Genomic DNA, 12299 nt, shown 5'->3' on the forward strand with positions numbered 1-12299 from the left:
ACCCTGGAGTCCATGTGGGTCCTAATACCCCAGTATAATTATAGGGACACTATACTGTAAACAAGCGCCGTCTTTCGGATGAGACGTAAAACCGAGGTCCTGACTCTCTGTGGTCATTAAAAATCCCAGGGTGTTTCTCAAAAAGAGTAGGGGTGTAACCCTGGCATCCTGGCCAAATTTCCCATGCCTCCTAATAATCCCCCTCTATAAATTGGCTACATTACTTTGTTCTCCTCCCCCCTCCGGCGGCAGGCGGAGCGATGTGCCGGGTGTAGTATTCTCGGTCGCATTTAATGGCAACGTCAGCTCAAAGATTTGGTTCAAACCACCAAATGTAGACGGGCGTGCCGACAAGCGGACCCTGCTGATGTGGGATTAACGCTAGGATGAGAGAGTAGTGAAACAAAAAAAATACTCCACTAACTTTATTAAAGTTGTGTTGCAGCCAAAAAAGAAAGAAAATTGAGAAGAGGCAAAGTAACAGTGTTCATTTGAAAAAAATTACCTTAGCAATGGAGTTCACATTAAGAAAAACTACAAGATGTTGGATTTCACAGCCAAAATGTTTCTTTTCTTCTCTGTTCAACATGGAATAAACCTGTACTTGTTCCTTAAAAAAACTAGTCTTTGAACTGCGTTATTTAGAGATGATGATGGTACCTGCATCTCACTTTGTAGAAGTCTGTATAGTTGCATAATTGAGTATAGAGTCCCTGTTTTGAGTAACTTACAAGGAATCAGAACTGCTTTTTGTTACCATTAATGATTAAGTAAATGTAGGAGAAAGGTAAGAATCAAGTGATCTAAGTGTAATTTAACAGTATTTATTAAATTTAAAAAGATAACAGTAATGATGGGAATAGTGTTTTTCCTATGTTCATGTTCTTTTTAAAGCAGGGTTCTCTGTTTATATCTTTCACCACAGGTTCATGGCAATAAACAGGGAATACCTAAGACTGTAGTGCATTTTGATTACTGGTAACAGGGTCCCTCATAGTCCTCTCTGTTCAAGACTACAAGTATTCAGTTTCTGTCGCCTGTCAGTGTGGGAACATTCCCTTAAGCCCCAGAATTGACCCCAAGCCTTTCAATGTGAAATGATGGGCCTCTGTTTTTGTGTTATAATAGTTGTTCACGTGATTTCAGAGTAATACACCTGTCTCTGTAAGGCCCTCACTCGAGTAGTGAATTTAAAGCAATGTCTGTGAATGGAGATCTTATAAAGAGACCAGTCTATAACGTAGAACATTCTCTTTGTTCCAGCCAAAAATCTTTTGAATATTTTTTTGGAAATCCATCTTGTTCAAAAACTATTAAATTCATAATGCTGAGTACAATGATAGTTTAAATGGAAGTAGCATGTGTCTAAATGTGCAAAAACCAGTGCCTGCCACAATGATTGAAGAGTCCCTTTGTTTGTCTTATGAGGATTTATGTGCAGCTTAAATGGTCCATTTAGCACATTTGCTAACTGGGATGTTTCTTGCAAAACAGTGTCAGAGCACTTAATTTCAAGAGGTAGTAGTAAACCTGATGTTGGATTAAAACAAACCCACATTATTGCTCAATCCTTCTGAATTTGTGGTTTTATGCAGAAAATGCATATATTATAGTATCTAATTCTTTAGATTAAAGCACGTTATATCAAAGTTTTGCATTCACAGAATGTCTGTAGGTTATGGAATAAGGAAAGTATTGTATCTGGTGTTATCTCAGGCATTGGTGGAGTTGAGTGAGCCATATGCATTGCAATGAATGCATACCCCTGACGTTTCCCAAATCATTTGTGAATGTGCTCTTTGCTTATATGTACTAGCAAGTTTAAATATTCTTTTTCTTTTAAAATAAAATGCATGTCATTGGATTGTCTTCGCTGTGCTGTGTACTTTTGTGTAACCTACTCTTTTGTTTTGCACACCACTTGATTTGTTAGTCTGTGGCATACACATTGTGTTATTGTCAGTTTCATATATTTTCTGGGGACAAGTACATTTGGTATGTATTGTAAATCACCCTGGAGAAGGGTCTCTGCTAAGAAATGCATGTCAAATCTTATCTGTTTTGTACCTATTTAAATGGCAACATAATTTAATAGTTTTTAATTTGGCGAGTACACCTTTTCCTCCTCAACCACAGTTTGTATACTTGTGGTGTTCGGCTAAGTCCGGCCATCTGAAAGCTTCTAGAATGTTCTCGAAGGTACAGTTCAAAATTCCATAATGTGTGTTTTTTCTTTTGTTACCCATTACATCTCTCTCCTGCTTTAACACATCTTTATAAAGATTAGTGCACTCAATAGCTGTTAAGGTATGTGCTTTGTGTTAATTTTTAGAATTGAAAATTATACAGTACTGTAGTTTCACATATTCTCTTATGTGACATGTCAGTGTCACATGTTGATTTGTATAGTGTATGTATATGCATAGTATATATGCTATAGCGAAGATTTTTTCCCCGGTATATTTATTTTATCTGCAGACACTTCAAGAGCCTATCCCCTGTGAATACAAAGGACTGTGTGCAATTTATATTTCTTCTGCACCAAACAGCATTGTCAGAAGATAACCAAGGTGAAGAAATTAGACTTTCATGAATTCTCTAACAAAGGTTACCAACCCTGGAGATAAAACATATTGTAGAAACACCTGGCTTCTACTAAGAAAACAACACCATTGCCTAGAGATTTATATGAAATAATTTTGCTGCAAACATTTTTGACTATCTCAGGTTGTAAAGATTTTGCTATAAAGGAGTGGTCCTTTTGAAAAAATGTTAGTGATGCTTTTGTAAGTGTTTTTAACCTTTCGGTTCCAATAGTCTTACAGAGAACATTTGTGTTTCTTTTTTTACTACTCTGAATATCATCCTGTAACATTTCCCTGTATGAAGGTCAGTCAGCCAGGGAGGCCAGTCCAGTTTATATTTAGTTTGGCTACAAACGTAGGGTCATCATGATGATGAAGAGCAACCTTTCCCCTACAATGCAACCTTCCTGAGGCCATTGTAAGTCACTGACTGATTAAGTCATATTGTTCCTTTTTAAATATTTATTTTTTTTTGAACCCAGAAAGCAGATTCCCACTTCTGTGTTTTAATGTGGGTATGTAATACATAATATTTTCCATTTTCTCTCCCAGTTTCTCTTCATATTTTGTCATTTGACTATTTGAGAAGCTTGTAACACACTTTACCCTTCTGGCCCATCATTATGATTTCTAACCTGATATAGACATTTGGACAATTTCCTCATCCGAACAAAGGTTTTGAGTTACAGCTGTTTACGTCATTCCAGTTTCTCTTTGGTTCCTCACGTGGTGAGATTTTTTTTGTGGACTTGAAATGGGCAACAAGTTGAGTTCTGCTGCTTTTCTCTGTATAGCTACCATTTTTCTGCATTTTGTTTTTAGCGTCCAAACCAAACTCTTTTTCGTTCTTTTGTGTTTTCATTTCTTCTTTGGAACTCTGTGACCCTCGGCTTAGCTTCTGAAAAGGTTTGTTTTGTATTTTTTAGGCTACTGTTTTTTCTTTACACTAGCTGTCATTTTTTATTCAGACGTTTATTAAGATTTGCACATTTCCCTTAGTGTATTATACTGTAGTAGCTCACCAGTGAGAGCAATACGGTATAGCACCCTTCATCAGGCATCAAATTGGTTGCAACGTGTACAGAGAAGCAGAAGCATGTCAGCTAAAAATAAATACAGGCAGACAGTGGTGAGCACTGCAGGAGGACCTGTGTAATTACACTCCTCTTTTCCCCTGGGTGAGTCTAGAAGAATGTGCCTGAGAATGTAAAAATATACAAAGGTCAGCTTTCTATAACAAATTTCATGGCAGCCTCCTTTTCTATTTTGTACCATAGCACAAACCAGTCCAGGTGTTTGGTGGGTAAATGCATAGGAAGTCTGACTAGTGGAAAAACATGATAAACTGATAGTAGAGCCTGCCTGGTATTTGGGTTCATGTTGTTACTAAGCAGTCCACTGTGCAGATCAATGTAAGCTGGAGCTTGTTTCATTAGAGATCAGGTTCATGTTAAACCCCCCTTTCGGTTGTTTCTTTTTGTAATGTAAGAAGTAGTAGAAGTGAAAATGTCTCAAAGTCTGCTCTGAAATGTTTAAAGTTTGTGAATTTGCCAGCTCTGTGAAATTGTTAGTACTTACATTTTGTAAAGGTGTTCATGCACGGTCATTTTTAAGGAAAGTCAAAGGTGCAGTTGTGTTCAAAGTTTCCAAATTTCAACAACCTTCCATCTGATTCATTACTACTTTTTTCATTTGTGTTTTTTTGAAGGTCCCAAAATGTGATTGACGTGTTAGGCCTTAAATTAAGTTAATTGAACAAATACTCTCGCCCTTCTAACATCTCAGGTTGTGATTGTTGTTCTGCCTGCTTTCAACAACCATGGGCTCCTCTAAGCATCTAAATAAGGACTTGAAAATAAAGATAATTTACAAAGTGGGGAAGCCTATAAAAAGATCTCTAAATGTTTCCACCTTGCAATTTCAACTGTCAGAAACATCTGAATGGAAGTTAAAGGGAACTAATGCTATAGTCAAAGCAAGATCTGGAAAACCAAGAACAATCTGAACTAGGACTGCTTAAAAAATCATCAGATCTATATATCACAACCCAGAGATCACTGGAAAGGAACTGAAGAAACATTTGAGTGACACTGCAGTTGTTCCACAATACAGCGCAGCTTACACAAAAATGATCTGCGCTGGAAAGTTTTCATAAGGAAACCTTTCCAATGATCTCATCAGAAACGTCAACATCTAAAGTGTGCAAATTGAAACCTTGATAAACCGGAAACTTTTTGGAACTAAGTGTTATGCACTCATGAAACAAAAATTTAACTTTTTCGCCACAATCACCGAAGGTACATTTGAGAAAAAAAACAGCATTTGAAGAAAAGAACACCTTTCCAAACGTTAAGCATGAGGGAGTATCTATTACTCTTTGGGCTTGTGTGGCAGCCAGTGGCATAGAAAATATTGTGCAGGTGGAAGGAAGAATGGATTCAATATCAACAAATTCTAGGAGCTCATGTCCGAGAGTAAATATTTCTGTAATTTCTGCGAATAGAGGTGTTACTAAATACTGACTGACAGGTGCCATATTCACTGTTTTATTTTGAATGTCTACAAACCTGTAAATAAATACAAACTTTGCATTAAAATTTGCAGAGAGATGTCATGTTTAAGTTTGTACCACACAGAGATTGTCAACTTTTTTTTCCCCACTTTGGAGAATAACTGTTTTGTATATAAATCGCCTGCTTCTGAAAATTGTAATAAAAGAAAGTATACATGAGGAGTTCCCTAAACATGAGCACATCTGTAGTGTTTCATCTTCAGAATATTCATTTCGCTATTATGAAGGTTACTGTGCCAGGGTTATTTAGTAGCCTACTTTTCATTTACAAAATCAAAATCATTTAACTAGTTTGGGATGATGTATAGACACAAATTCTTTGTTGTAATAAATGACATGAGGCTTTTATGTGTTGCTAAGCATCTCTCAATTCTTAAGCATTTGATGAGTTCTGGAAAGCAACATGTTGTGTACAGATTGTGAGGCAAATGTAGTGTAAATGTTTTATGTTGTAACATTTTAAGTTTTTTAAAAACAATTTTTCTGAAGTGAGCTCTCCTTTTTGCAATATGAGTTGCAGGAGAAACAAGTAACTCAATGCGTTAAAATGCTGTATTGAATTCAGAATGTACTTTAGAAATCATCAGCGTGTTACACTCATTTTGTATTGCTCTGCTTTAATCTGGCTATGGTTACCTTCTATGGAGCACTGAAAATGAGAAACAGCATTGTAAACAGATGCATAAGACATCTGCCTAATAGAATCATTTGACTGCCATCATAAAAGCAGGGCTAAAAATTGAGGGGAAAAGTTGGCAAATGCTGGTAGCTGAAAAAAGTCATTGGCACTGTAGTAGGCTCTCTGTCTCCGGCATTAGGACTGCCTGTTTTTGTTTGAACAAATTGTAATTATGTAGAACATTAGCTTGCAAAGAAGTAGTTATTCACAATCCTGTAATGGTGTAAATCCACATTTACATGAATAAAACCACCCCTTACATTTCTAAATATTCTTAGATTTGAGGCATGTTGTTGCTGATGAAGTGAGTGAAAGTTAATAAACTGATGGTTTCCACTGTTAGGAGCGAAGCCTCAGGTGTAAAAGTCCCTTTTCAGGTAATTCTACAAAAAGTAGTGTATTAGATGTTGGATTATCAATTTTTTTTTATGATAGGCTGGCAAAAAGCAGTATTTGGTTTTCACAGTTTCTAAAAATAAAGTGTGAAATAGGTCTTAAAAAAACTTCCTGGATTGAAGCGCAAGTTAAAAAAAATTGTCCTTGGCTCGAATCCGATCTGAAGCTTCCCGCTAGAAAGTATCCCTAGTGTATAATGCAGCTTTCTTTTTGACTTTTCTGAATGATGCCTCCGGCACTCAAACTGAAAGGCATTTGCTTGGCTTTTAAATAGTGTTTTGCATATCAGAGCTGACTCTCTCTGTTACCAAGTTAAGAACAAAAAATGGGAATAAATTTGTGTAACTAGTAGTCATGAGCAAACCAAACCCCACTTAGATGTTTTGTACATCTGCAAAATAAACATAAAACCTACTGGTTTGTAATTGATTTGAGGAGAAAATGCACTTTGGCAGATTACAATTAAATGTGAGGAGAGAAGCCTGTGAATGTTTTTCTCTCCGTTTTAATATCAGATCATTTAATTAACATCTCAGGTTTTAACACTTTTTGTTTCTGTGGTATTTTTCTTTAACTCAAAAATCTTGCTAAGTATTTCTGTCTTATGCATTCTTTAGTTATATGACAACAGCTGTTTTCTGCATCTGACATGCAAACAGTAGAACAGGATGGTATTCAGAGTAGGAGAGAATTTGAATTTACATATCTTTGGTAGACAAGGCAATTTCACTCATTGGTTTTGAAACGTAAGCTCTCTTGTGTTTAGTCATGTGCTGGCATTAATGAGAGGCACAATGATTCACTCTGAGATTGGGAAGCTCATTAAATGCTGCATGGTGGAAAGAGGCAAAAGAATTAGATTTTTTTTTTGCTTATCAGTACATTCTCTCCCTTTTCAGGTTCTCAGGACTTTGTTAATAATGGGGATTAAAGATCGTCCCCAGTGCTACTTCGATGTTGAGATCAATAGGGAGCCAGGTAAGAGAAGCTTCTCTATGCTATTGTTTTATTCTGATTTAAAATAATGAACTAACAGTAACAATCTTGTTTTTTTTGTGAAGTGAGCATTGATGTGCAGTGAATTACCCCAGTCCTTCCCTGAACCTTTCCTGAATATCCTTCTGTAATTTATATTTAGCCTTTTATCCAGACTATCCTAGTTGTTTCTTAGGGATTTTTTTTCCAGGAACAAATAACCTATGTTTATGTAAACCACAGTTTAACAATTTACTATTAAGTAACAAATAAACTATTTTACTTGTTGGGAACCTTAAATGGTTTAAGCCATTTTGCATGGATTAGGTTATTTCATAAAATAGTGCTTTCTGAAAGGTCACAATTAAATTATCAATAAATGTAAAAGCATGCCTGTCAGAGGTGATGTTCTGGCAAGTAAACATTTAATATTATATGAATAGGTTTATTTCAAATCTTAAGAAGCAATGAATCAGATTCACAAAGGTGAAATGGCAGCGAATATTTCTTTAATAACTTTTAAATTGCTGTGGAGTAGACCATGAAGAAAATCACATAATTCCTTAAATGTTGGCAGCTAAATTCAATAAATCTTTCTGTTTTTGTGCTAAGAAATGGGTGTAGTAATTAAAGTTCTCTGCTCCTGTGTAATATAAAAAGCAGTAGCAGGAGTGTGAGCTTGGAAACAATGCCAGGAAATATCAACCATAGAATAACAGCTATGAAAATGAGAGGTTACAAACAAGATTGTCTGTGCAAGGCAGTCTTTTGATTATTTTGATTAGCACAGTTTACTTGTCATATGATGTTCTGTCCTAAATTAAAATGGCCTATGATTTTTAACATGATTAATTGATGATTAGCATGCTTAATAAGGGTTTTTTTCTTAAACTATTTTGAGAGAGCCACATTTAAATATCTATGTCACAGTCAAAATCATACGTTTGATGATATTGGTCCCTAAACAATATGCTGGATATCGTAATATCCCTGGTTTTTAATGTCTTAATGGTTGAAAATGGTAATTGCTTTAGGTAGCGCTACATAAACAAACTGGTATATACTTTTTCATCTTCTTCCGTGCAAAGAAATTCAAAATTAAATTATCAAAGAAGTAATTGTGTGTAAGTTTTTATTTTAAACAGTGGCTAATTTGTTTTCAGGGAGATGATGTGAAGAAAACGTAATGTACTTGTTTTATTTAAAGAGAGTAACGGTAGCATCATAAATTTCCAATCAGCAATCTTGCTTTTTCTTTTTTATTCTTTCATTAATGAACCTTCTCGTTGATCAATGTTTTCCTCATTAACAGCTTTAATGTTCTGCAGGCATTATGCAACTAATTTAAAGTTAAGGTTATATCACATTCTTCTAGTGTTCATTGAGTTGAATATCATAAGTATGAACAACATAAGAATTTCTGATTGTTTTGTACTGGATGTGTAATTTGCCTCTGTAGAAATAACATTTTGGCAATTTGTTTATGGAGCTTGGTATAAAATTATAGTTACACAAATGATTCTTCTGTTGTGTTGGTGGGTGGGGGAGGTAGGGAGTTATTAGTTCAGAGAATACAGATGTTCATAATCACTTCTTTTCTTTATTAACACATTTGAAAGACTCAAAAGGGAAGTAAAGCTGCCTTTGAGGAACACAGCAGCTTTTGTGTGATTTACTTCCCTCAGATTAGTCCTGGGTGTAGCTTTAGTCCCTTAAGGAGAATTATAATTAGCTAAAGAAGTTCATGCACATAATGAAGTGTTATCCCCCCTCAGTGCACCCATATTCCAGCACAGATGAGTTCTAATACAGGAAAACAACAAAAACTTCAAATAAATGTGCTATTATTAGCCCTGTGATAAAGAGATTGTTTTTACGTCAAATTTTTGACTGTTTTTAAGCTAGAATTTTTAAAGAGAAACTATAGCAACTCTTTCCGATCTGTCATCTTCCTTTTTCTCTTTGCAATAATACAATCACTGTGTTTTCTATCAATATTTATATTAATGAGTAATTCCAAGCCTAAGTGTAGAAGGGGCTGATTAGTTGATGGTTTCAGAATTATAATTGAAGTGAAAAAAGAATGTTGGGGCTGTCAAGCCAACAGTCTGTATTACATAGGACTGCAGATACTTGTCAATTACAGTCTAAGGTTTTGGCGATTCAAAATGATCCACTTTTCTTCTCCTTTTGCATTGTGAATTGTATTAATTTACATGAAACCGTTCCCAGAACTATTTTTCATATCAAAGTGACATGTAATGTTATCAGATTTCCCAGAAAATACCACACCTTTTCATATTAAAATACAGATTGGATGAATCCAATATTGTATAAGAGACAGATATCTCTAATCAAAAACCATTTGTTCCAAATTCAAAAAGTATCATATATGGACAAAATACAAATTCCACCAAAATATGTGTAGCCGGGAAACACCTCTTTCTCCAAATTGGTAGGTCTGATTTAAAGAAAATGTCATGTCAATTGTTAAAAAGTGTACACAACAAGGGTCATGGTGTTTGAGGCTGCTTTATTTCATAATGAGAGACTACAGTGTTTTGATACATTATATAAACAGGCTTCCCCATGGCTGAAGTTGAGTTTCATTATTCCACTGTCCAAAATGTCAAATATTGTGAACATCTTTGTTAGATTTAAATTATTGGTTATGAGTAGGCAGCATTGGATAAGGGCTGTTATGCATTTATTTTCAAAAATGACTGGAAATGAATGGAGAAATAGTCAATGTCTGTTGTGGCCTGGAATGGTATGGAAGGTATGGAGGGTCAGACAAAAAATACATTTGTTTGATAAGAAATGCAACAAACAACAAAAAAGTCTACACATAGATATCACTGCATAAGTCCCTGTAGGGAGATACATTTTATCCACGTTTCCCAGTATTTGCTAAACCTCTCTGTCTGCAATCTGAGAGAGTTTTTTTTCCCCATTATTTTTCTCATTCACAACATTATTGGAGGTTCTTTTTTCAGCCATTTTCGTGTAATTACTTTTTTACTTGCTGCTAGAAGAATTCTTAATATATATCTATCCTTTACTTCAATATCATTAAAGAATTCAAGGCTTTATTTGTGCTTGTTATAACTGCAGTGTAAGGTTATGTGGTACTTGCTTTGTAACAATAGCATTCTGAAGTTTAAACCGAATATTAATATCTGACTTAACATTTTATACAATATGTATTGTTTGTTTCTGTTATACCTGCTTAGTGTTGACACATTTTTTACTAATACTTTTCTCTTGCCATCTAATAATTTTGCCTCTTTTTTTGTTTCAGTTGGACGCATTGTCTTTCAGCTGTTTTCAGATATCTGTCCCAAAACAAGTAAAAATTTTCTTTGTCTATGCACAGGTAAGCAACCTTAAATATAAACTTTGCCATTATTATAGGGTTAAGCTTATAATGACTGATTTACATGTCACAAAACTAAGACAACTTGATTTGGAAGACAGAAACTGTAAAAACCCTGTCAATCTGACAGATTGGATTGGAAAATCTCAGTTGTCACAGTGTGGCATAAAATACCTAAACGTTCTGACAATTGTCAGAGCTTTTCTATGTGATATGGCGACACCAGAAAATGCCTTAAGGTGTTATCCTGCGATAGAAGCTAATGTTTCACACGGCATCAATACCTTAGCTAGGAGATCAGCACTGGTAGTTCTAGGTCACTGCGCATTTCCAGCTAAAGGTTGGGATCGATGTGACCTATCAGTTTTCTCAGCATCCTCTAAATTAAAATGGTTCTGACAAGGGCAGAAGTAGTCTTTTAGCAAGTCTTGTTCTGCTCTTCTAAGCTTCCAAATGGTTCCTATCATTTCCGCCTCTCATTGCATGCCCGTCTGGGGTTTCCTATCAATGCTGTATGAAACTAAAAACCCACAGGTTGCTTTTTTTTTCAGTAAAATACAAAGTCAGCTATTCTCAGCCTAAGCTCTGTAACTCCACTGGCATCTGTATGCCAAAATCCTTTTAGCATTCCACCCTCCAGAATAGTTTCTCTTCAAAACTCAAATGAACCATTTCACAATGCTTATGTCTTTTGAGTCTGTTAGACCAACAAAATCGGGTAAATTAAAGGGTTTTGTCAGTCCATGCGGTTCAATTAATATGGAGCTCACTTTTTTGTAGTTTTGATATTTTCCCCTTTAAAGAGATGGAATTATTGTGAATCATTTTCTTATCATTATTGTTTTAAAGTTCTAAAGTGGTCAACCTACTAAACTTACTTGATAATAAATTGTATTCTGTTTCAGCAATGTAATAGACTTGAATTTTAAACACTTGCCAAATGCAAACAAAATTGTACTAGAAATAATAGCAATAATTTTTGATTTTGATAAAACAGATTGGATGTTTGGTTAATACATTTTTAAGGTTTGAAATCTAATGCACAATGTGAGTAGATGTTTTTTTTCTGATGTGATCTCATTAAGCAGGTGTTCTAGAGATTAATACTAATGTTTTCTTGACCACTAAAAGAACTAATATTTTTTTTTAATGTGAGCTTCTTTAATTGCTTACAAGCTTTCCTAAGAGCGAATCTGTAGAGAGTAGCTATGCTTATGCTGTGTGTAAATTCTGCTAGCTGAGTCAATTTGCTGTATAATTAGAATTTATGTCTCTCCTGTTTGCTATTACATATAATGGGAGGAGAACATAAATTTCTGCACCAGTAGTAGTAAAAAGGTTTTGTTGCTTTTAGCTCTTTGCTGTCATTTTTTAAATATACAATATCAATCTGAAATGGAAGTTTATATGTAATAGGTAATGAATACAAAAAAAAAAACACCTTGTTTAACTTGGATGACAAATGCTACTTGAAGAGAGCTGGTTTCTTTCTATCTGAAGATAGTGAGTCACTTTTTTTTTCCTTTTTACAGGCGAAAAAGGAACTGGAAAAGTCACAGGAAAAAAACTGTGTTATAAAGGCTCTACCTTCCATCGAGTTGTAAAGAGTTTCATGATCCAGGGTGGGGATTTTACTGAAGGTAAGACATTTTCAGGTTATAATGCTCTTTGTTTCAATTCATAACATCATAGACAGGACAAATTATGTGTAAATAA

The 12299-nt window shown here is 34.9% G+C and overlaps 1 protein-coding gene across 3 annotated transcripts in view; it reads left to right on the forward strand.

Annotated features, from left to right (window-relative positions):
- Nucleotides 1–12299, forward strand: part of nktr (natural killer cell triggering receptor) — a 42117-nt gene that overhangs the window by 2472 nt on the left and 27346 nt on the right. For all 3 annotated transcript variants that reach the window (XM_015354179.2, XM_069191207.1, XM_069191208.1), the window contains exons 2-4: nucleotides 7132–7210; nucleotides 10509–10583; nucleotides 12116–12223. In XM_015354179.2, the coding sequence (XP_015209665.2) occupies nucleotides 7153–7210; nucleotides 10509–10583; nucleotides 12116–12223 (241 nt within the window). In that variant the 5' untranslated portion in view covers nucleotides 7132–7152. The remainder of the gene's footprint in view (nucleotides 1–7131; nucleotides 7211–10508; nucleotides 10584–12115; nucleotides 12224–12299) is intronic.

The sequence above is a fragment of the Lepisosteus oculatus genome, chromosome 6 (assembly GCF_040954835.1).
Source record: "Lepisosteus oculatus isolate fLepOcu1 chromosome 6, fLepOcu1.hap2, whole genome shotgun sequence".
Lineage (NCBI taxonomy): Eukaryota > Metazoa > Chordata > Actinopteri > Semionotiformes > Lepisosteidae > Lepisosteus > Lepisosteus oculatus.